The 23,902-nt window shown below is 45.6% G+C and overlaps 1 protein-coding gene across 4 annotated transcripts in view; it reads left to right on the plus strand.

Moving 5' to 3' along the window:
* The window catches only part of AHI1 (Abelson helper integration site 1), a 203,007-nt gene extending 182,283 nt beyond the window's left edge, over nt 1–20,724 (plus strand). For 3 of the 4 annotated variants that reach the window (XM_019550220.1, XM_019550218.1, XM_019550222.1), the window contains 2 exons: nt 7,733–7,812; nt 20,115–20,724. In XM_019550220.1, coding sequence (XP_019405765.1) covers nt 7,733–7,812; nt 20,115–20,343 — 309 coding nt within the window. In that variant the 3' untranslated portion in view covers nt 20,344–20,724. The remainder of the gene's footprint in view (nt 1–7,732; nt 7,813–20,114) is intronic. The other variant, XM_019550219.1, reaches the window with a different exon arrangement.
* The last annotated feature ends 3,178 nt before the right edge of the window (nt 20,725–23,902 follow it).

Raw genomic sequence — 23,902 nt, forward strand, 5'->3', positions numbered from 1 at the left:
CCCCCCACATCTTAGTGTCATCAGCAAATTTGAACAGGGTGCTTTTCACCCCCTTGTCCAAGTCACTGATGAAGATGTTGAACAGTGTGGGCTCAAGGACCAAGCCCTGCAGAACCCCACTGCCCACATCCCTTCAGGTTGAAAATGACCCATCCACCACCACTCTCTGGGTGCAGCCCTTCAGCCAGTTGGTGACCTAATTGACTGTGTGGGCGTCAACACCACAGTCCTCCAGGTTCTTAATGAGAGCACATTGAGAGACAGTGTCAAAGGCCTTCCAAAAGTCCAGGAAGACTATGTCCACTGCTACCCCTGCATCTAATGATTTGGTGATCTGATCATAGGCCACGAGGTTGGTCTGACAGGACCTGCCACTGATGAACCCGTGTTGGTTGCCCCTAAGCATGAAATCCCCTGCTGACCCCTCCTGGATGTGTGCCAGAATAATTTTCTCAAACAGCTTGCCTAGGATCGAAGTAAGGCTAACTGGCCTATAGTTTCCGGGTCCTCCTTCTTCCCCTTTTTGAAGATGGGAACCACGTTGGCCCTCTTCCAGTCCTCTGGCACCACACCAGAGCACCACGATTGCTCGTAAAGCTGTGCCAGGGTCCTGTAATGACCTCAGCCAATTCCTTTAGTACTCTAGGGTGGAGATCATCTGAACCGGCTGACTTGAATACGTCCAGTCCCTCCAGAAGCTCCCTAACTAGTTCCTCACTAACCCTTGGCCTAGGTGTGCCTCCCCTGGGACCTGAGGGGGCCCAGCGGGGGGGTGGCTGTTCCAGTCCCTGCTTAGGAAGATGGAGGCAAAGAAATCGTTAAATATGTTCATATTTGTAAAAAGTCTTGAGATCATTGGTGGAAAGCATTATTATCTAAGAGGATTAGAATCAGTGTTCCATTTTATAATAGTGAAATTATGCTATATTTAATTAATTAAAAGATCATGCTGCCTTGAAAAACTCCTTTGTTTTCCCTTCATCTGTTTCAAAGAGCTATGGCCTGGCCATGGAATACCTTGCCTATTGTGGTACACATAACTCAAATAACCAATTGACAAACTGTCAGCTGTCATTTATTTTTCTTGACATTGCACTACTTACTTCCAATAGAAGGCAGGGTAATAGGTAACTGAATTAGAGATGTATAAGCTTTCATGAGCAAGAGATCACTTTATCAGATGCTAATCATAGGATGTTTATGAATCTTGGATTCAGTAAGACTGTAAGGTACAGCTCTACCCTACCTTTGCTAGAGTTCAGACTGACATGATTAATTTCCAGTAATTGCATGATTATGTCCATCAGGATCTTCTGTATGGCATTTTTTCCTAATACTTACCATATCTATTTGATTCCAAGGCAAGATCTAGTCTTACAATAGAGTATCAAGTAAAAATGCAGTACCTGCAGTCAGAAGAGGTGGCAGGAATCCCTTCAGTGAGGCACGGGAGTACTGCAGAACCTGGTGTGGATGCATGAAGGGGGCATAGAGTCACGGGAACTGGCACAGAGGCACAGGAGTAGTGCAGGACCTAGTGCAGAAGCACAGGTTGGCACATTACATGGGGCAAAGACATTGGCATGGTGCAGCACCTAGCGTAGAGACACAGGAGTGGTGCATAACCCAGGACAGAGGCATGGGGCAGTGCAGCACCCAGCCTGAAGGCACCTGGCGGTGTGACACATGGCAGCAGAGGGGTAGGCAGTAGGAGGGAAAGGTGTTGGGTGGGGAAAGGTTTTGGGGTCAGGCTTCATTCCCTTTGCCACTTGCCTCCCCACCGCTTGCCCCATGGCCCCTATTTTCCCCACCTTTTGCTACCTATTGCTTCTTTCCCCACTGAAGCAGTGGGGGATTAATTTTATAATAAGACCCTATACAGATTTATAATTTTGTGTTTATAGAATCTAACTTTTAAGGAGTTGTCTAAAATTTAAAATTGTCTTGGATTCAAGTAGATATGATATTAGCGGCTTTTAAGAGTACGACTTCAAAGGGGTCCCTCAAGGCTCTGTCCTTGGGCCTATACTATGTAACATCTTCATTAATGATGTGTACATTGGTATTAATAGCAGACTGGCCAAGTTCGCCAATGACACCAAACTCTGGGGTATAGCTTCCATACCTGAGGACAGGAGGGTAATCCAGGCTGACCTTGACAGGCTAAGGAAATGGGTGGCTGAGAGCCTGATAGTGTTTAACACCGAAAAATGCAAGGTTCTCCACCTTGGGAAGAAAAACCCGCAGCATGCTTATAGGCTCGGCAGCACTACAGATGAAAGGGACTTGGGGGTAATGACTGAACACAAGACAAACATGAGCCTTCAATGTGATGCTGCTGCTAGTAAAGCAAGTACAACGCTGGCTTGCATCCATAGATGCTTCTCAGGCAAATCCCAGGACGTCATTCTCCCATCGTACTTGGCCTTGGTGAGGCTGAAGTTGGAGTGGAGTTTTGGGCTCCACAATTCAAAAAAGGTGTGGAGAAGCTTGAGAGAGTACAGAAGAGAGCCACGTGCATGACCAGAGGTCAGGAAAACAGACATTATGAAGAGAGGCTGAGACCCATGAGGCTATTCAGCCTGGAAAAGTGCAGGCTCAGGGGTGATCTGGTGGCCACCTATAAGTTTATCAGGGGTGCTCATCAGGATCTAGGGGAATGTCTGTTCACCAGAGCGCCCCAAGGCATGACAAGGTTGAATGGTCACAAACTCCTCCATAACCATTTCAAGCTGGACATAAGGAAGAACTTCTTTACTGTCTGAGCCCCCAAGGTTTGGAATAGACTGCTGCTGGAGGTGGTTCATGCACCTACTTTGAACACATTCAAGAGACATTTGGATCTTGCTGGGATCCTATGATCCCTGCTGACTTCCTGTCCCTGGGGGAGGGGTCTGGACTCGATGATCTTCCAAGGTCCCTTCCAGTCCTAGCGTCTATGAATCTATCAGATTAATGTCAAAGAAACTAACCATTTCTGGGTCATTTTAACCAGTCAGTGAGTACTCAGAGACATGGTTTACATGCAGATGAGAAGAGCATCTCCACATTTGAGAAAGCTAAAAAGGTCCCTTTCTAGTATAAATCACTGGCTTTTTGAAAGTTCACAACTAAGTCCTGTAGGTTTTGCTTATGTTGCTCATTAACCTATTGCATAACTAATGTTATTAAAAGGTCATGAACTTGAACCAAGTGTTGAGAGTTGAAGTTGTTTCAAACCATTTTCTCATTACTCACCTAGAAACACTTACTTTGGGGAAAAAAACCTTGAAACTGATTATCAGCCAAACCCACACTACCCTGTCAGGCCTCAGGCTCCAGTATGTTGAAAGAGTCTTGCTTTTCCAGTTTCTCAAGATCTTCCATTGGAACACTGGCCAGTCCAAAGTGAATCACTTGGTAGGCCTTCATATCTACCCATCTGATTTGAGAGCGAGGCTTCTAGTGTTCAGGAGCCCTATCAACCTGCAACAGAAGGAAAAGAAAGCTATTGTAGGGTGTGGCAGGGCACTGTGTGTGCCTGCCACTTTAAGGCCCTGGAGCTGGCAGCTTCCAGGTATGTAATGAGGGCAGCCATTTTAGGTTCAGGGCTGCCCATATAAACAAGGCAGTTTGGCTGCTGGAGGTCAGGCAACAACACCACCTGGCCAGAGGTCTGCTGAGTTTAATCCGGAGGTAAGGCAGGAGCTGTAGGGGATGGTAGGAGGCTCCTGGTCCTGGGTACGACTGAAAACTACACCCTGCCGGGAGTGGGTGGCCTGGTGGGTCTCCCAGTGGCATGGGAGCCCCCAGGAAATGCCAGGCCAGTGATCACTCCAGTGAAAGGTGGGTTGGGGTGCCTTAACCCCTAGCCCTCACCTTCAGGTGGGTTGCATTCCATTGGAGGTAGTTGTTGGGATGCAAGCCCCGAGGAGGAGAGTGAAGAGTTGGAGGCCAGGTATGGCTGAGGCCGCCTGAGCCCTGCAGGGGTTCAAGACACTGAAGAGGTAGAGTTGGGGCCAGGCACGGCTCCAGCCACCTGAGCCCCCTGAGGAGGAAAGCCCCGAGATCCCGAGTAAAGGGGGCATGATGAACAGTGAGGAGCCCCCAGTGTGAGGGTGGGGCAGCATGAGGAGCCCCCAGTGATGAGGGAGGCAGAGTGAGAAGCCCCTAGTGAGGGAAGAACAGGGGCTCAGCCAGAGAGTGAGAGAGCTGAGTCCTGACCCCAGTAAGTCCTCTGATGTTGGGAGGCAGAGTTTGAGCCAAATATAACATCTGGGGGGGGCAGTGTGGGAAGCCCCCAGTGTGGGGGGGGGCACATGAGAAGCCCCCAGTGAGGGAAGAATGGGGACTCAGCCAGAGAGAGCAAGAGAGCTGAGTCCTGACCCCAGTAAGTCCTCCACCATTGGGAGGCAAAGTTTGGGTCAAATATAACATCTGAGCCCCGATTGTGAGGGGGCAGTGTGAGAACTGAGGGGGCAGCAATGAGAAACCCCAGTAGAAGCCCCAGTGTGAGGGGCAGAGATGTGGAGCCCAGTGAGGGAAGAACGGGGGGGCTCAGCCAGACAGTGAGAGCTGAGTCCTGACCCTAGTAAGTCCTCCAATGTTGGGAGGCAGAGTTTGGGTCAAATATAACATCCATAGGAGCACCACAACCTGCTGCCCGGGGGAGAGTGAGAGTCCCCTGTGAGACCCTGAGGCACCAGTCATGGTGTGAGGTACCCCAGCTCCCCACATCCATGAAGGAGGACCCAGAGAGGGGGGCCCCAGGAAAAGAGTATGGGTCATACAGCGAGGCCTGCCAGAGCTTCCCCTGACTGGCCCAGGAGGGGGCCGGGACCAGGAGAGTAAGAAGGCCCACCGAAAGGGACGCCCAAGAGCCTGGGGTCCCGACTGGCCTGGGAGTGGGCTGGGGCAAGTGTGAGTGAAAGGTCCCAGTGAGGGGACAACTCCCAAAGGGGAACCGGTGGCAGAGAGATATATGGCCTGGCATGATGGCGGCAGAGTCTGCCTGAAGGGAGGAACCCAGGTGGGATCCTACAGTGGGATTCAGGGGCCCATCGTGTGGGACTGGGGTGTATGAAAACATCATGAGGTCATCTGCAAGGCTTGGGCTGCGGTGTAGGGGAGGAATGGAGCCGCAGATAGCACCTGCTAGCAGTGGGGCAGAAAATGGGCAGCCTCCCGCTTAAATTACATCTATTAATTATTAAGATCAAAGCATGGTGGATGAGAAAGCAGGAGGTTAGCCCAAGAACAGGTGGCCGGGCCGCACGGAGATCGGCCCGGAGTTGGCCCCCTGTTACATAGGGTTACACACCCAAAGACTTGTTTGCATGATTTCTCTACTTTGTATAAGAATTGTATGGACAAACATATTTTTAGCCTCTTCAAAAGGGAAGGGGGAGCTGCTGCTTGGGAGCATTTATCACCCTGTCTGTTCTAACAGCTAAACCTGCATGATCCTGTAGGAGGTGTGGGCAAAATGTGGCCTGTAGGATGGATTCAGTCTGCCAACTGATTGGATTTAGTCTGCAGCCATGCCCCACTCGGCAGCCCACACTGTGCTCCAGCCTGTCCTGCTGGCCCCAGTCTGGGCTAGTGCATACAGCTTCCAGCAGGGCTGCTCCTGGTGTGGCTGCAGCTGTCCGGGTGCTGCTTAGCTTCCCTTACCTCTGGTGGTTGCTTCTCCTCCTGATCCTGATGTGCCACTCTCCACAGCAAGGAAGCTTCAGCCAAGCAGCTCCTTCCTCAGTGCACAGGGCTCAGGTTCCAGCTCCTGGCTGCCTTCCACCCACTAAGCCACTTGTGCTGCACATGCAGCCTGCCCCCTCCTCCCTCCTTTCACCCCTTGCCAGCTCCCAGGACCTAGCACCCAGGAAGCCCATCACACATGCACACATCCCCCACAACCACTCCCCCCACACACCCCACAGGGCAGGGACATGTAGAGAACAGGTCACAGCTCTGCCCTAGGCCCTGCACTATCACCATTCTGTGACCCTACCAGTCCTACTCCCAAAGACCACTTCTCACTTGCCCATGACCCCATCATCCCACATTGGGAGTTTTTTGTTGTGGCCAGGGGTGCTCACCAAGCCTGTCGCAACTCATCAAGACTCCCTGTGTGGCCCTGGTCCCAAATAATTGCCTACCCCTGTCCTATAGTGATATAAGTTAGTTAAATTGCTACCCTCCACTGGAACCCTGCACACCCCACTGTGGCGCACCACAAGAACAGCTCCCCTCTGCCAGAGATTCATGCAGCTAACCATGGTGAGCTTCCCCACCCCCACAAATGCTACCTAAGGCACAGTTCCTCAGGCTGGATCCAAAGGCTCTGTGGGCTGTAAACTGTCGACCCTTACCCTTAAAGGGACCATGGAGCTTCTTAGTCCTAAAGTTCAACACTGAAGTTACTGCATTAAGTGCTACAGGATATAGTTAGTATATGGGTGAAGACAGAAGTGCAGCTCCCTGCTGTAACTGAGAACACTTTTCAGGAAGCGTTTTGAGTTGCAAAAATTCCTCAGACCAAACAGAAGTTCACTGTTGATTCCAGAGGTGGAGGGGAATCTAGCTGCTGGCTGGGAGCCTGCAGCTGGTTTACCTTAACAATGGCCCCTCCTCTCTCCTAGCCTTTCCCTGTTTCAGAATGGGAGGCAGGAAAGAGAGGAAAAGGAGCTCATTCTAGGGGTCCCCCAACCAGTGCTGAAGGGTGGGGTGGCTGAATTGGAGCCCCCCTCCCCAGCGGAGCTCTAATACTCCCATCCCACCCTCTATTGGGGGCTGAAAAAACCCCAGACCAAACTCCCTCTGCTCCCTTTCCCCGTTCCTGTTCTGAAAACAGCAACAAGCTGGGAGGCAACACAGACAAATTACTGAAGGTGCTCTGTTTTGAAACGTCTTCTGCCACTCATGCAATGGGGGTTCAGATTTTCACATGACTGACCATTTTTTATGTAGCCTGCAGCCTTGCACTTATGTTCAGTCATTTCTATAGACTGCTTTCTGTAGCCAGACCAAGCGAAAGTTGTCACTTTGTCTATGCCCTAGACTGCATTTTAGAAGCCTGATTTTAATGAAGCAACAAGCCTACTATTTGTGCCCTCATTCATCAAAATTCAACAGCAAAAAAAGGCAGAATGTTATGAGGTGAAGAAGAGAAAAATGGACTCCTGTATTTGAAGAAAGCATAACTGATGGAGGACATTGCAGACCACTAAAGTTTTCTTCTGAGTTGTCCAAGGAATTTTTGCAATAAAAGAATGTCCAGTCAGGCTCAAGGGTGTTTTTAGCCAGGGAGAGCAAAGGGCCTGGAATTCACTAATTCTTAAGAAACTAAAGAATGATGCAAGGTTTTCCATGACTTTCAGTTTTGAGTTTGAGAACCTGAAAGAATATGAAACTGTTTGAGCAACTTAGACTAATGTTTTGCACTGCTCTGGTTAAAACTCTGTAGTGTGTGACTCCTCATTTTAATTGCTTATTTAAGAACTGAGTGATTTTTTTTTTTTCAGGCAAAGATTTGTAACATATTTTTTGCCACACACCTGAAAGCTGTCTTTACAGGAACTGTTTCCTTGTTTTAAACCACATAGGAGTGAACATTTTCTGACTGATAGACATTCTCTTTCAAAAAGGGTATATTCTCTCCTTATTCAGGAAGCTGGTGGGTTTTCAACGTACATATGTTGGCCCATATGTACGTTTCTTCTTTTTGCCTTCCAGCTTATATTTTTTTCTTTTGCAGATGTCAGCAGTCGTCATCCAGTCAGGGGACCTGAAATTTTTCTCAGAACATGACACAGATATAGACTCACCTGCAACACAGTAAGTAACCAATCATCCAAAGCAATTTACAGTGTTATTTCTACAAATGCTGTTTGAGAACTGAGAAATTGTCAGATGGGTTGTTTTAAGTTTTAAGCAAGGCATTAAAACATGTTTAAATTTAGGGTAATCATTTTAGAGGAGAGTTTAAGAAAAATGAAATGAACAGGAAATTATATATAGGAGTGTCACAAAGATACTGTGAATATTATAGGGCAAAAGAATAGTTATGTTACCTAGAGTTCAGGAGTACCTTAAAGCATCATAACTTTTGATTAACCTATATTGAAATGAGCTGCCAGCTTCTTTTGCACCTTCTAAGAATTAATTAATATAAACGGAGACAGTTTGTCGCATACTTAGGAGACAAAGGAGCCAAGCATCTTCAGCTATTACACTTGGATTTGGAAAAACAAAATTGCGTGCACACATATATGCAGCATGTAAAACTTCATAGTAGATAAAATCAAAACATTTTGTATAAGACCTTCTACATAAGGGGTAGCTAATTATTTGAGCTGGAGAGCCGCTTAGAGTTTTGGTGAGCTGTTCCAAGCCGGGTCAGCATGCCCCCACCCCATGCTGCACCGGTTCAGCACCCTCACCCCACCCTCCCTGGCTCACAGCAGCTCACCAGAATTCCCTACGTAGCTCTGCCCTGCTCTTGGCCAGGTGTATGGGATAGGTCTGCAGGCAAGTGGGGAGCACCATCTAGGAGTGGAACAGGCAGGCAGGGTTGGGGCCAAGACTGGGGCTGGCATTAGGATTGGGATCGTGGAGTGGTGACAGCGCAGGACCAGCGCACAGGGCAAAGCCAGAATCCACTCCCCCTACACTCCTGTGCCAGCTGCCAGTTCCACAAGCAGGGGTGTGTGGGGACCAAATTATTGTTCTAACCTGGGCCTCAGCCCTGCGCTGCCACCGTCTTGTAATCCTGGCCTCAGCCCCACCAACCCATCTTGCTCCTTGATGCTGTTCCCACCCACCCACAGCCCCATCCCAGCCACACAGGTCTTTGGCCAATCTCCATGGAGAGCCTGCCTGCCTGCTCCATCTAGCGCCCCCAGCAGTGAGTGCGAGGTGGATGGGCAGGGTGCTCAGGCAGCAGGGTCGGGTCTGGTGGCGACAGCAGCAGAGACTGGCAGTGGCAGCCAGAAGAAGCTGTCACTTTCAGGGCTGCTGGGAAGCAAGTCCAGCCACTGTGCCGCCTCAGCCCTGCTGTGAACTCAGAGGTGTTGGGACCAGCAACATACACCATGGCCCAGACTATCCCCCCATGCCTGGGGCTGCCAGGGCCAAAGGACCCCTGAGTAGTGGGCAAGATTCCTTGGTGCCCTGCAGGCTTATTTTACCCACCCCTGTTCTACATGGTGGCTTAAATGCTTGCATTTCTATGTCCGCTTCAGCTTAGTCCATGTATTTGTATTTATTTTTTTAAGAATGTCTGGAAATTGCTATTTTGTTTGTAATTAACGTTGTTAGTTGATTATATACATAGATAAATGTAAATGTAAAACCCACCAACACCACTGAAAGAGAAAACTTGCCATGTAGTAACCTACGCTTAAATGTTACAGGCTTCTGTATTTCTAATTTTAACCAGATCTTGAAATTCTCATTTTTTTTAGTCTCCATCTGTAAGTAGGTTCAAAAATAAACTGTGAAAGGAAAGTTTACTTAACATCCATGTGCCATGAGAAAAGGGACTGTAAAACTGCATTATTATTTTATGCTGTAGTAAATCCAGTTCTTGAGTACTGAGAAGGCTAAAGAAATTGAACCTGACTTAGGAAAGGAAGAAAGACTTTTATACTCAAGGTCTGATGCTGCATCTTTTTAGGAAGAAGCAAAGTTTAGAAAGGAAAGATCTTAATTTGGAACAACAGGGGCACCTGTTTCACTTAGCTCTTTTTCAGAGGGTTTGTTTTGTTTTAAGTGAAGTCGGGTTATCTAGTTACTGTCTTGCTTTGTCTGACCATAGTGAATGAGCTACTTCTACTGAAAACTGTAAATTAAAACTAAAATCCATGCAATGTTTTTTCCTAACCTGAAACTAAAGTATAATCCTTTTAATTTTATGTGCTATTTTCAAATAAACAAAGTAGAGGAGCCTGTTGATGATTGTGAGTTTGAAGTTAATCTGCAGAGGACTCTATGGCATAGAGAAGAGTCCAGTCATAAGAAACATAGCTTTAAGGAGGATTCTGAAGAGAGATCTGTAGGTTAGTCTTTGAAAATGCTGTATTTGTTTCGTGTGGCAGAAAGCCACCTCTGTTTCTCCCCAAAAACTCTCTGCTCTGTAACAATTTGGTTAAGATGGGCCCAGCAAAGGATACACACCTTACCCTATCTCTTTAGGTAACCTGAACTGGATACATTCCTGAGGTAGGGGGGAAACCTGCTGCCTCTGCCTTACATGACTGGCATCACATACCTGGGTGAGGGACTTGGGCTCCCTAGGGAGCTAGGAACTGCCAGTCTGCCCAGCAACTAGTGATGCATTTCAAACTGATTGGCTGACAGCCAACAGGTGCTGGCCTCCATTGGACCAGGTAAATGAGGTCGTAAGGGCTATATAAGTTAAGGACTGCCCAGGAGGAAGGGGGCAGCAGACATGAGGAAGACTCAGAGAGAGAGAGAAGAGCTGGACCATCTGAAACCTGCTCTCTCTCTCAGAACTCATGGTGAAGGAACTGTCTGCCTCCACAGGGAATCTCCATCTGCCTCTGCATGATACTTGTGAGAAAGCTACCTGAGATCTAACTAGATATATAGCTTGCAGTAACTCAGATGCATGATCAAAGGCTACCCAGCCATGCCAGTTTGCTCTATGGAATTTCTCTGATATTGCTGTGCCCTGTACCCTATTCCAACCCTACCTCTTGTAACCAATAAAGTTCTCCCTTTGTACATAGCGTGAGAGACTTATTGGGTGTGGGTCTAGATTATGCCTTGGGATTTCCTTGGTTCGGCTGACTAAGGGAGACCACTACTTGTGCTTCCAACTGAGGGAAGCATCCCAAATTCTTGAAGGGAATCAAGTACCCTCGAGGTCTACTAGGCCTGTGTTTCCCAGGGTGCACAGAGCCAGAATCAAGCCCATCCCTGGGTGGTGGCTGTGTTACCCCCAGGCTAGCAGGTGTGCTCCAGGAAGGGGGTCGGCCAGACGTGAGGTGCCCCCAGGTAGGCACTTGGAGCCTGGAAGGTGGTTGAGTGCAGTGAGGTGGGTGGCTCAATGCAGGAGTGCCCCCTACTGGCCTTCCTGGCACAGTTAGTATCTTAAAGGCAGCAAGAGATTTCCATTATCTAGACAGCATTAAGGGAAGAAATCCTTCCTTCGTGTCTAATTGTTCTTCTTCAAGCAACCCTTGCACATTACCAGCAATGGGATTCACAAGTGATACAGCTCTGGCACTGAAAATGCTTGCTGGAGCAATTCTGTGTGAGCATTCTGAAAGAGAAGGGGTCTGGCTGCCTCTGTTCCTTTCAAACACAGCAGCAGGACAAGGAACATCCAAGACTGATCCAACCTGGATCTAGGTTCTTTGAAGTTTTGACACTTAGTTTTCTTGGTTAGGACTTTTATCTTGGTTGTTTTATTCATAAAGCAGTCATTTATATTACCCTCTATACCTTGCAGATAAAAAAAATATTAGAGTGATTTTCTTTTCCCACTTCTCTGATGGGGGGGAAAAGACAACATAGAGTAGATTCACATTTTCCCAGATCTTTTGTCCTCTTCACCTAGAACACCTATCTAATAACTAGTGGTTTATCTCTTCCTTTTTCCATTCCAAAAATACCAATGTCATAAGTTTCCCCCCTCTGACCTGAAACTAGACTGTGACAGATAGGGTAATTTATTGTCATGGTTCCCGTCATCTGAAAATAAAATGAACTAGAGCAAATGTTACACAGAGGATCCATGCTGTTCATGTAAACACAGACTGTACTGTTTTACCAGTGGGAACTGTGGTTGAGAACCTGATAGAAACTATTGACAAAATTAGCAGATGTCCAGCCTTGGCCCAGAAACTATGTGGATGTTGAACACACTTGCCTTTACAGGGGCCCAGCTGCCTCTGTACTTCTGGATTACTCTGCATCGCAAAGGTAGAGGGAGCACTTCCCTAGTGGTAGTTCTAGTTATAAGCTCAAGAGGAAGAACTGATGGGCTCTACTAAACACTGGGACACACGACTTGAGTAACTTAATAGTAGCCACATTAGAAGATGCCATTCAGTTTCATGTATTGGAGGTCAGAATGGCTTCAACTTTAAAGATACCATCCATGTCAGTAAAAGGGACTTGTCTTCCAGTGTTTAATGTTCTGGGGTCCATTCAAATAGCAATTTTACCTTCTATTTTTTTTAAATATTGTTAAAGCCAAACCTTAGGGTACTGTCACTTAAGCCTGTCCACTGAAGCTTACATGCTCTATCAGTTATCATAGGAGAGGTTGGTTTCTTTTCTACATATGCCATGCTCGCTCCCAGCTTAACAATGGTTGCTGCAGCAGTTCAGAGAACCAAAGATATCTAAGTGTACTCTGGGTAAGAAGGTTTTCTTCTTGGGCTCACAAGGTTTAGGCATTAGGTTTTTTAATTTCCAGGCCATAATGTCTAAATAGCAGTAAAATCTCTGAGAGCAAATACCCATAATTATTATAGACCTACTGCTAAAGATCCTCATGCACTTGCAAATGTTGTGCCTTTAAGTGGTGGAAGCCCATACAAGATGGTAGAGTATACACATACATCCCTACTTAGAAAAATAGTTTGTATGGTCATTATCACAAAACTGTCTGTACCAGAAGCGGTGTGATCTAAAGAATTTTGAGATCTACTAATAAAAAACACTATATCAGACCTAAATATGGTTGTATTCATGTGTTCCCTTTTTAAGAAACTAGGACTCGAATTGAAAAAAACAAATTGCATTTCATTAGTGGGGTAGACCTGGATTCCCAAGCAACAAGAGCCTTCCCTAGACAATTGGTTTTTAACATTTTTTGACTCATGCCCCCACAGCCTGATAGGTTATCCCTGTGATGGGGGAAAAGGCTAAGGGGAACCACCCCAACAGAGAAACACTCGGTGGCATGCTACAAGTGAAAACATCCCCAAGTGAGTTGTGAATAAAGTGCGGGGAGGTGTGTAGCAGGGGCACTAGGGTGTGCCTACTCCTTTAAAGGAGCTAGCAGCCTGTGAGGCTGGTTGTACATGGTGCAGGAAGCTAACAAGAAACTCATCTGACCAGAAGAGGGCTCAGGATGGAGCTGCATAAGCCCAGAGCCTAAGCCAGTCGGGCAGTCTCTCCCTGGCGGCCACAAGGTAAGGAGCTCCTAGCAGCAGGACTCCTGAAGGGACTGGCATTGATATAAACAGCCCTGCAAGCCTGGGAGCAGAGGCAAATCCCTGGGCAGAGGAAGTAAGGGTTTTTCAGACAAATGATCTTGGTTTTATTTTGAACCCACAGATGGTCTCTGAGCCCAAAGAAGGGGATTTGGACAGGACCAGGGGTCTGGGAGCCCAGTGAAGAGGCAGTGTGCTAGACCAGGGGTCCAGGAGCCCAGAGAAGGGGCGGGGATGCTGGGCTAGGGGTTCAGGAGCCCAGAGGAGAGGCAGTGTGCTGGACCAGGGGCCTGGGAGCACAGAGAAGGGGCAGTGTACTGGATCAGGGGTCTGGGAGTTCAGGAAGGGACTGTGTAACAAACCAGGGGGGTCTGAAGGCCTAAGAGGGCCAAGTGCATAAGTAGACAACATCACAGAGAGATAAAACCCACTAGGCTTGGGGTGTGGTGTAGGGGAGGTACAAAGCCATGCAATGAGCCCTTAAGGGGACAGATACCCAGCAGAGGTGCAGACAGGCCGAGACGGCCTACTAGCCTGAGGGCTCAGGTGACTTAGGGGACATAGGATGGGCCTGGTGTTGATCAGGACAGGCTCAGGCTCACTTGGAGCCCACAGGCAACCTCCCTTATATAATGTTCAATAAGAGCAAGGCATGGTGGGAAAGTAATCAAAGGGAAGGGTGGCAGCTGAGCTGGAGCCAGGCAGGGGCCAAACAGCTACCCCCATGGCCGTGGGCTTACTTCATATGAATTCCTGTTTGCAGTCTCTGAGTTTATCTTATGAATAATGTTTGCACACCTAACAGTGCTAACATTGCATGGCACTTTGCAGTAACCTTTAAAGATTGCAATAAACCCCAGAATACCATGGCACTCTGGTTGAGAATCACTGAGTGATTCTCATGATTCATACAAACCCAATCTTATACACACATACTTCAAGAGAACTACTAGACAATACTGACCTTCTTTACACTGATGTGGGTCTCAGATGTTCAGGTTATCCCCTATATTGGGCTCAAGCTGAGAGCTCTACAGTATTGACAAGCAGACTATCACTTGCCACACTTAGACAATATATTCTTGAAACTGGCAGTCCCAGGAGAATGTTCCTCTCCTCTCTCCCCCCCCGCCCCCTCTCATGTTGGACAGCATTTCTGTATCCTTAGAGGATATTATTTAATCCTTCATCTCTATTAATGCTAATCCCTCTAAGTGCTTCTAGTTTAGGATGAGGGAGCCAACTTCAGCAACTGAATAGCTTACCTGGAATCTAATCTTGAAGAAGCAGTGTCTTGTCACCATCCTAGAACTGAGGGCAAGTCATCGTGCTCTCAAATTTTTGCAAGGCAAGACAGTCATGAATTCTAATGGACAGCAAAACAGGCAAGGAGTGCTCATTTCTCCCAGCTATGCAAGGAAGCATTGAAGCTGTTGAACTTGTTCACCAAAATATTTGTCCTGTAACCCTATGGGCATATCAACACAAGACAATGCACAGAAGACCAATTTTACTGTGCATTAGCGCAGTAGGCAAAACCCATTCTAATAAGCTAAAGCACAGTAGGTTCAATTTAATGTGCATTAATGTCACTAAAAGGTGTTAGTCTGCACTAATGTGCAGTTGTGCCAATTACATCATTAGAGGTGCTACCTGTCATTACAGGTATTTTTACTGCGCCATAATTACAGTGTATTAATGAACATGCAGATGCACCCACTATCTACTGGATGAAGGCAGTAATCTAACAGATCAGCCTAATAGGAGCTAAAGAGAACTGTACAGTGGTCTCTAAAGACATCTGTGATAATCAGGGATCCTGATAAAAAAAAATCCAAAATTTTCTGTTTTGAACCCCACCCAATCCAATGTTTTTCTATGATTAAAATGAAACACCACTATATAATGGTGTTTCATTTCAATCATAGAAAAATGTGGATGGGGGGGTTAAAATAGAAAAAGTGGTGTTTCCTTTTAATCAGGCATGGCTGGTGATCTCAGACTGAAGGGACCGATGGAGCATCCCGCCACGGGGGAGGTTGCAGGCAGCCAGGAGTTGGGGAGGGTGAGGAGGGGTTGCAGCCAGCCGGGCACTCAAGCCGGTAGCAAGGAGGCTGCAAACAACCCGCTCCTAGCCGGCTGCAAACCCCACCCTGCACTCCCATGGGATGCTCCACCTACCCCACCAGTCTGAGTTCACCAGCCACACCTGATTTTAATCATGGAAAAATGTGGACTGGGGGCTGGGGTTTAAATCAGAAAATTTTGGATTTTTTTTTTATCCAAGCAAACCAGGATCCCTGGTGATAATATCTGATCTTTGTTCTTATGGTATATATGGAAATAATAAGGTACAATGTCAAATGCCTTCTTAACTTCTGCTTAAGAGCACAAACAGCCAGCAAATTTGTTTCAAATGTGTTTCTCCTTTACGTGAGAGTAAGTGTTCTTGGTCTTTTCTGCCCTTTTCTCTCATCCAAAAAATAATAAGAAAAATAAAACAAGCCATTTGCTCCTGCAACATGGAGAAAACCGTTGTGGTTTCCACACCACCTCCATTACTTCAGAAGAATATGTCTAGGTATTCTTTTGACCATAGACTGACTGTCTCAGTAGAATAGCTGTATTTGTATCTCCCATGCCCACCTTTTATGAAGCTGATAGAATGAATCATAGAACTTTGACAGAACTAGAAAGACTCCTGTCTGCTGGAAATATAGTATATCTAGATGAATTCCAGGAAACAATAGTCTAGTGTTGTGACTTCAAGTGGAATAAGCTGCAAGTTTGAATGTCCAGTAACAGCATAACTTTGATTTAATCTCCAATCCAGTCTGTGCTTGAATACTTGCTTCACCTGAAACTTTCCTGTCTCTCCTTATTGTTGGTGAAAATCTATTTAGCAGACATTTTAGCTTCCTATATGCTATTCAGTAATAAGAATGATGCAGTAAAGAAATGTTTGCTGGATTTAGTTAACATGTTTATCGTTTTATCAGTCAATCAAAACCACATTCATTATGACCATAATAACTGTCAGAAGATTGAGCAAGTCTGAAAATAGTAATGATGGATCCATGTTTTTGGATCCACAATGCGGTACTGTTCTTCATTCTCCCTACCTTAAATTTTTACACAGGGCAATAATTTATTTATATCTTTACCAGTAAGTTAGTCCATCATTTTTCTGGCCCCCAAGGCTACTGCAAAGCAAGATTCTATGCACAAGATGTTAAGAGGGCATTAGCTGTCTACCTAAAAAGAACCAAAAAGTTCAGAAAGTCACCAAATCCTTATGCTTTAAATAACAGTGGGTGAGCAATTGCTTAGACCGGTGGAATACCGACATGAAGTATTCGTTTAGGAGCTCAGTTTTCTCCCGAGTGATGGTTATCATCTGACCTCAGCAGTCTTTCGTGCTCAAGTGCAGGGGGGCTGGATGTGATAATCTCGTGAGGTCCCTTTCAGCCCCTGACATCTATGAATTGTAGTGGGTTAGGTTATGTAGTGACCTTTTCATGGTAAGGATCACATTCCACAGGGCAAAGAAGACCTTAACATGCCAGAGCCATGGGCTGTCCAACTTCACAGCAGCTGGGGATCATGTGCTAGGCCTATGCAAATAGGGAAGTATATGATTCGGATTTGGATTCGCCCAATTTGGAGGACAGCGATTTGATTCAGAGATTCAGATCACTATCTTAAATTGTTTTGGACAAATCAGCTTTGGAAGATTCTGCACTGATTCAGAGAGATTCGGTGATTCTGATCAGCTGGGGAGAGGCAGGCACAGCCAGGCAGCTGTGCCTGCCTCTCCCTGGGCAAGGGGAGCCACTGGAGAAGCCCTCATGGCTGCCCTGCCCAGCCCCATCCCGTGCCTGGCCCCAGAATCCTGGCAATTTAAAAAAAGCAAAAAAAAAAAGCCCCACACGCACCAGCTGCAGGAGCGGTGATCAGGGCCTCTGGGTGCTGGTGGCAGAGCCCCCCAGTGCAGAGTGGGGGGACAGTGGGGATCATCCCCTCCCCTTTGCCTAGCACCCACCTGGCAGCTGCCCCATGGCATGGGTGCTGCACAGCTCAGCAGGTTGCCACGCACTGTCTGAAAGATGGGGCTGCTGGGGCTGAGCAGTGCCAGGCTCTGGCTGACACATGGAGCCGACTCAGCTTCCAGGTAAATTGATCAGGAAGCTCGGGAATTGAACCAGGGGCTGGGGAATCAAACATGGAGCTTGGGAATCGAACCAGTTCAATTCCCCAGCTCCCTGGTTTGATTCACCTGGGAGCTGGGGCAGGTCCACCTGTCAGCCGGAGCCCAGAAGCGCCCAGCCCCAGTGACCCCAGCTCCTAGACAGCGTGCCACACTGCACCCGTGCCATGAGACAGCTGCCGCACAGGTGCCAGGCAGGGGGGTGATCCCCATTGCCCCACACCATGTGGGGGGCTCTGCCATGAGCACCCAGAGGCCCCAATCGCCACTCCTGCATCCAGTGAGTGCGGGGCTTTTTTTTTAAGTGCTGGGAGACTGGGCTGGGTGGGGATGGGGCCAGGCAGGGCAGCCATAGGGGGCTTCTCCAGTGGCTCCTCCAGCTGTACCTGACTCTGCCTTGGTGGAAGGAGCTGCAGGGGCTCTGCCCTGCTGCCACTTGCCCTCCCGGAATGGGGGGAGGGAAGGGCCATGCAGGTATGTCTCACGCTGGTCAGCAGTAGGGAAGAGGCCCCGCTCCCATTGCTGCCACACCTATACCCTGCTGCTACTTGCCCCCTTCTGCCTGGAGCAAGCCGTGCCTGCATCCCACCCTTCGCCCCAGCTGGGCAAGCGACATCAGAGCAAAGCCCCCGCTCCCAGCGCTGCCATGCTTGCATCCCACACTGCCCCACCCCGCTCCCCTCCCTGAATAACGTGCCCCCCTAGCCTGGCGGGGCACTTGTCCCAGCCCCATTCCCTCCCAATCCCAACAGACTTACCAGCTGGAGGCAGCTGTCAGCTGCCTGTTTAGTCTATGACTGAATCTCCAAATCAGCCAAATCTTTTTCCGAAGCTTTTCCTAATCGATTCACATTCTTTGTATGCCTAAGGCCCATGGGTTCACCAGGTTGCATGCCTTATGCACAGGGACAGATATTCAAAAAGCCTGAGTTTGAATTGCAGCTTAGTCTAACCTGGCTAGGCCAAATCACTTTGTAACTGCCCAGACATCCCAGAAATGCAGGCACATGCCTGCAGTGGCTCAGGCTAGAAGCCAGGGGGGGTGCTAGAGCAGCTCTCCCTTCCCTTCCAGAGGGCTGAGCTGAGGGGGGGCATGGCCAGGTCCTGGCAGGATTAGGGAGGGGTTCCCCCACCCCTCCTTGATTACAGAGCATTTATCAGCTCTGATATTAGCATTTATCACCCCATTAGAAAACAAACAGCCTCTCTCATTAGTTCAAACTGTTCTTAAAGAAGAAACAGAGGGATATTACTAGCTGAGCTTTGACTAGCTCCAAAAAGGCGTAAGCCGACACTGCTGTCTGCCATAGCATGGACCATAACCAGCATGTGGTCTGCTAGCTAATGGTGTGATTCCGCTAGGTAGTGCTTTATTTACATGTTAACAAATCATCTAGCTTCTCACTTGAATGATCTGTGTGGAAAAGCAGTAGCTCAGCCATTATTTAATTAGGATTTCTTGTCTTACCTTGTTTGGATGACAGTACTGCTGCTCAAATTCACCCAGGAGTTGTGGGAAGATGTACAGGTCATTCTTGGAAGAAAGAAAAGTTACTTACATGTAACCAGAGTTCTTCAAGACAGACTGTATATATTCACACTCCTTATCCATCTTCCCCTCTTCCTTCTCAGAGTCCTAACATGGCCAGAGTACCAATTCCTACATTTCCTCAAAATACTTAGGAGGAACAGGACCATATGCTAAAGTGTCCCAGTAGAAACTGGTGTGAAATGTCCCCCATTAGGGCTTCATGAGCAGCACGTCCTTGGGGTGTGAACATGCAGAATCCATTTCAAAGAATTCTAGTTACAGGTGAGTAGCCTTCATTTCTTAAGCAAGGCTGCCATTTAAGAATCTTGGCTATAATAATTAATTGCATTAAAGCAATCTGACGACATGAAGCTGATTACAAGCTCTAACATTGTTCCACCACTAGCTTATTACTTAGTTATATGACAGTCATGGGCCAGCACTCTATTGTGCTAGGTGCTGTATAAATGCACAAAAAAGACAGTTCCATCTACTTAAGGTTGCAGCTGCCAAGACACTTGCCCTTGCTGAATATTGCAGCATTACAAGCATGCACAATAACTAGCTCTCCTTGTGGGGATTGGTGAACAAACCAATCCCATGGTTAGGTGACACTACCCGGGGAACCTCCATAAATAATCTGGATTGATTTGATGGGGGTTTTTTTAGCATACATGTGAAGTGCTGTAGACGTTAATTGAAAAGGGTTTTGCGTTTCTGAAAATTCATCCAAGTTCAGATGCTTTAAATGATCAGCTGAAGTATTTCACTTTGCCTGCATTATTGTCCTACAATGGATAAAGAAACCAAATATAAATCTCTCTCCAAGTAAAATTGTTGTGGCAACTGAGATGAGGGGGGAAGCAATCGGAAATGGCTGCTTTTTGTAGGATTGGTAATATTAGTTTTGATTTATTGGGAAATGGGCTTTCTAGTTACTTTTAAAAATCACAGACAGCTGTCTTCAAAAAAAGACTGTTAGAGCATATGTTGCAAAGCAAACTAGTGGATTTAGAACAATCTGCCATATTGTGCCCTAGTGTTTTTATCTGTTTTGGTTGTATAATAGAACAGTAGTTTTTACAGCTATTTCAATACTGTACTCAAGGGAGACCGCCAGAAAATAGTTTTAGCACGTCAGCTGTGAGTGGAAAAAGTTCTAACCTTTAACTAACTTTTTGTGTTTCTTACACTGCCCCTCCCCATTTAGCAGTGCAAAGAAAAAGAAGAAAAGGACACAGAAAAATGAAACAACAGAAAATGAACCCATCTTAATGGGTTGTGAGACCCCTGCATCATCAATTACTGCTGATGGTGTTGAAAATGAATCTAGAGCCCATGAAGGAGAATTGAAGAAGAAGAAAAAAAGAGCAGTGACAAACTCAGTCTCCAGTGGGAAGGCAAATATTGCCTTTGAGCCTGACAGTTATAAAGCATAGCCATCATTTGATTTCAAGTACTGGTGCCACATTCATAACAATGGACTTCAGTGGGATTTACGTGGACATAATGATCTCACTTTGGGATTAATAAATAAATGCTTCAAAAACAGTACATCCAAATAAAAATAATAATAAAATATCCTAGGCTTCAGTCAAAGCTTGATAACACTGTAGCGCTTGATTCTTTAAAGGGTAGGGGCAGGGCAGAAGCAGCTCTGGGGCTTTCCCATGCCTGCATCATTGGCGGGACAATGGGAGAGCCTGGTGGGGTGGGCACGGGGAAGGGAGCAGGTGCCAGAAGGAGGAACCTGCACACTGTCATTGTCCCTGGCTGAGTCAGGCTAGCTGCTGCCTTCAGCATGGAACAGGAACAGCCATGGGACTCCCCCCAAACTGGGATCAGCCTGGGACAGAGGTGGAAAGGACTGGAGCAGATGTCAGTGGGCAAGTGGCAAGGGGGCAGGCACCAGAGTAGGGGTAAAGGATGGGGTCAGGCCTGTAGCCTCCTATCCCTGCTGTTTGACTCCACACCACTTAACCCCCTGCCACTTGCCTCCCAACCTTCTGCCCTGTCGCTGCCACTGCTTTCCCCGCCATTTGTGCCCCTGCTGCTGCTTTCCCCACCGCAGTTATGGGGGGACAAATTTAAGATGATCCTGCAATAATTAGATTCCATACATGGAAAATTGTAACAAATTTGTAATGTTCCATGTATAGAACCAAATTCCTAAGAGGTTATCTTAAATTCAAAAATGTCTTGGATTCAGGTAAATACGGTATTTATTTTGGAAAAGATTTTGCAATTCTTGAACATGGGACTGCTTAAATAATTAAGCACTTAGCAGCTTAAATAATTAAGCACTTAGCAGCTTGGACAATATTTGCAAAATGCAGCATTTTGCTGTATTCATTTTTAAAAGTTTTATATGACATATATGAAAACCTGATCTAAAACTTTGTAAAACTCAATTTCTACTGCACTAGCAAGCAATGGAATTGCCAAATGTATTTCACTTTGAAGAGACATTTCAAAAGAAACCAAGTGGTTTGTTTTATATTTTTGCATAATATTTATTTGATTTGTATGCTTAATTACTCCATTTTAATATAATATTACTATGTTGTGAACCTGTCTAATGACTATCAAATATTTTACATTTGCTGTTAAATAAAAATACTTTCCATGGGTTAATGCTGGTATTTTTTTTCTGACTGGCAAAGTCCAGTTTATTTTTACTCTGCTAGGAAATTCTTTCCCCTCCCCCTCTGAAGCAATAAATAACATAAAATTAGAAAGCCCTTATTTAGTAGACAAGGCACTTGATTCCATTAAAAAAAGAAGTGAAAATAACAATGTTGGGCACTGATGTGTGAAATGCACCCAGATGCAAAGGACTTGTTGCCATATATTATAATATCATCCCTGCACATGTTTTTGAAGGCATAAGAATCTGTAAACATGTTTCTGTTAGGTAAAACCCCTCAGAAAAATAAGTCCTTATGTAGGGGCATTGAAAATTATCCACTTATGTTTAACCAATGTGTAATACATATGTGTTCATTCCTCAATAGGAATTACATGTGCATTGGAGTAATAATAGATTATTTAGTATGGATTCTAGTAAAATTATGTTATTCCTGACTAGTGAAAATGCCTAATGTTTTAGTGAGGAATCTTATTGACATTCTGCTGAAACGCAGTCTAGCTCATAGTTCAGTAAAATGTACAGGATCAAATGTTTTACACAAGGAGAAACTCTAGCATCCTATTATGTCCTTGGTCCCATTTAAAAATAAGGGCAAAGAATGACATCAGGCTAGATGTCAGGGAGAGCTGAGTAGTAGCCAAGATTGTGGATGCTTATTCAAAAGCATTGTAAAATGTTAATTTGGTATTTTGGATGCTGCCGACAGAAATAACACTTTGGATAAACACCACAGAGAAATGGTAGTTCTAATCAAAGGCACAGCGCCTTCTTTCATGCTTGCGAACTAGGTCTCCAATTATGTTCAGTGCTCTAAAGCTGAATAGAGCTCCTTTGCCACACTTTCCAACTTGAGAGAAGAGAAACAGAAGCAGTGTCTTCCAAGGCACAGTTCCAAATAACAATTAAGCAGAGAAATCGAATAAGAGACCGAACACAAATGTTTATGGAGTTTAAAATGTACTTTTAAAACCTGCTTCATTACTATGCTTGTTATTACAGAGATGCTGTTTTTTGTTGGCACTATTCCTTTTGCCCCACCTCTGTTGAGGATTAGATTCTTTTACTCCTTTCTATTCTTTCAGTACAGTGTTAAAACTATCTGCATTTAGTGAAATGAAAATGAGAGAAAATAAAAATCTGCCTTTAACAAAACCATTCTGAACCATTCTCTATAGTGCAATTAGAAGCTTCAGATAAAGATGATAAATAATCTTTGAAGAAGAAACATCAGAGAACAGTACTGAGGAATTGGTGTATTCCTTTGATTTAGAAATATAGGTAATAAATTCATGAATAAAACTTTTTCTTTCTTTTACTGATACTGAATTCTCACCAATGGCTAAAGTTATTTTTAGGAATTAAAATTTTATTTTGGATGCCGCAAAAGAATAAATGATTTTTCTGTGAAACCAGTCTGGAGGATGCTTTGGCAGATTAAGCTTTCCACATTACGTACTATGCCATTGTGTAACATTGTGCTGTTTTTAGGTTAATGCAGGGTAACACAAAAGGTTATGAAAAAAGTTTTTGCTGTGTCTACTTGATGGGAATTTTTCAGGTATTTACAGGAGTTAAAATTTAATCTAAAAAAATCCCAGCAGGTTCATAGTACTTATTATACATATGGCATTTTTTACATACCACCTTTTCCTTTTTTTAAAGGAAAGCATTACATTTCCCAAATCTTAGTGTTTTAAGACCTTGCTCATTAAGTTTCTGGCCGGAAAGAGTAGAGTTATAAACACCTGCCTGTGGGGTTTCTAAAGGAAATTCACACTTAACCTTGAACAAGTGACACAAACAGTGATCGTTATCGGATCAAAGAGGGAAGAAAATCCAAGTGATACACAGGCTAGAAGCCTGATGTTTGTAACCTATCCCACCAGTAGTAGTTTGTTTTTTATATTCTATTATATATGTTTTATGGATACATACCTGACTCTGTAACTCATATATGTGATTCGTCAAAGATACAGCAAACAATATTCAAAGGAAAGCATGGCATTTTTGTCCCTTGCCTTCCTCCATAATCATCAGACAGCACTTAATTTTTGCCTCAAAATACTATAAGGAATAGACATAATAAAATCTAAGTAATGTATTTGCAGCATCGCTTAATTCAAAAGGCAATAGGGAATGGATCACAATCAAACAAGGGCTAATGAGAACACAGAAGAACATGACAATTGAAAGTCTCTGTTGACTAGTGAACTAAATCTGCCGGCTGGACCCGATTGTCTGATGGAGAATTGAATGTCAGGATCATTTAGGGTTAACAATGGTCCAACACAAGCGAAAGCAGACAGCTATGAAAAATAGCCGGCATGCTAGCCATTCTGCAGAGACCA

The sequence above is a fragment of the Crocodylus porosus genome, unplaced genomic scaffold, assembly GCF_001723895.1.
Source record: "Crocodylus porosus isolate Cpor-Errol unplaced genomic scaffold, CroPor_comp1, whole genome shotgun sequence".
Classification (NCBI taxonomy): domain Eukaryota; kingdom Metazoa; phylum Chordata; order Crocodylia; family Crocodylidae; genus Crocodylus; species Crocodylus porosus.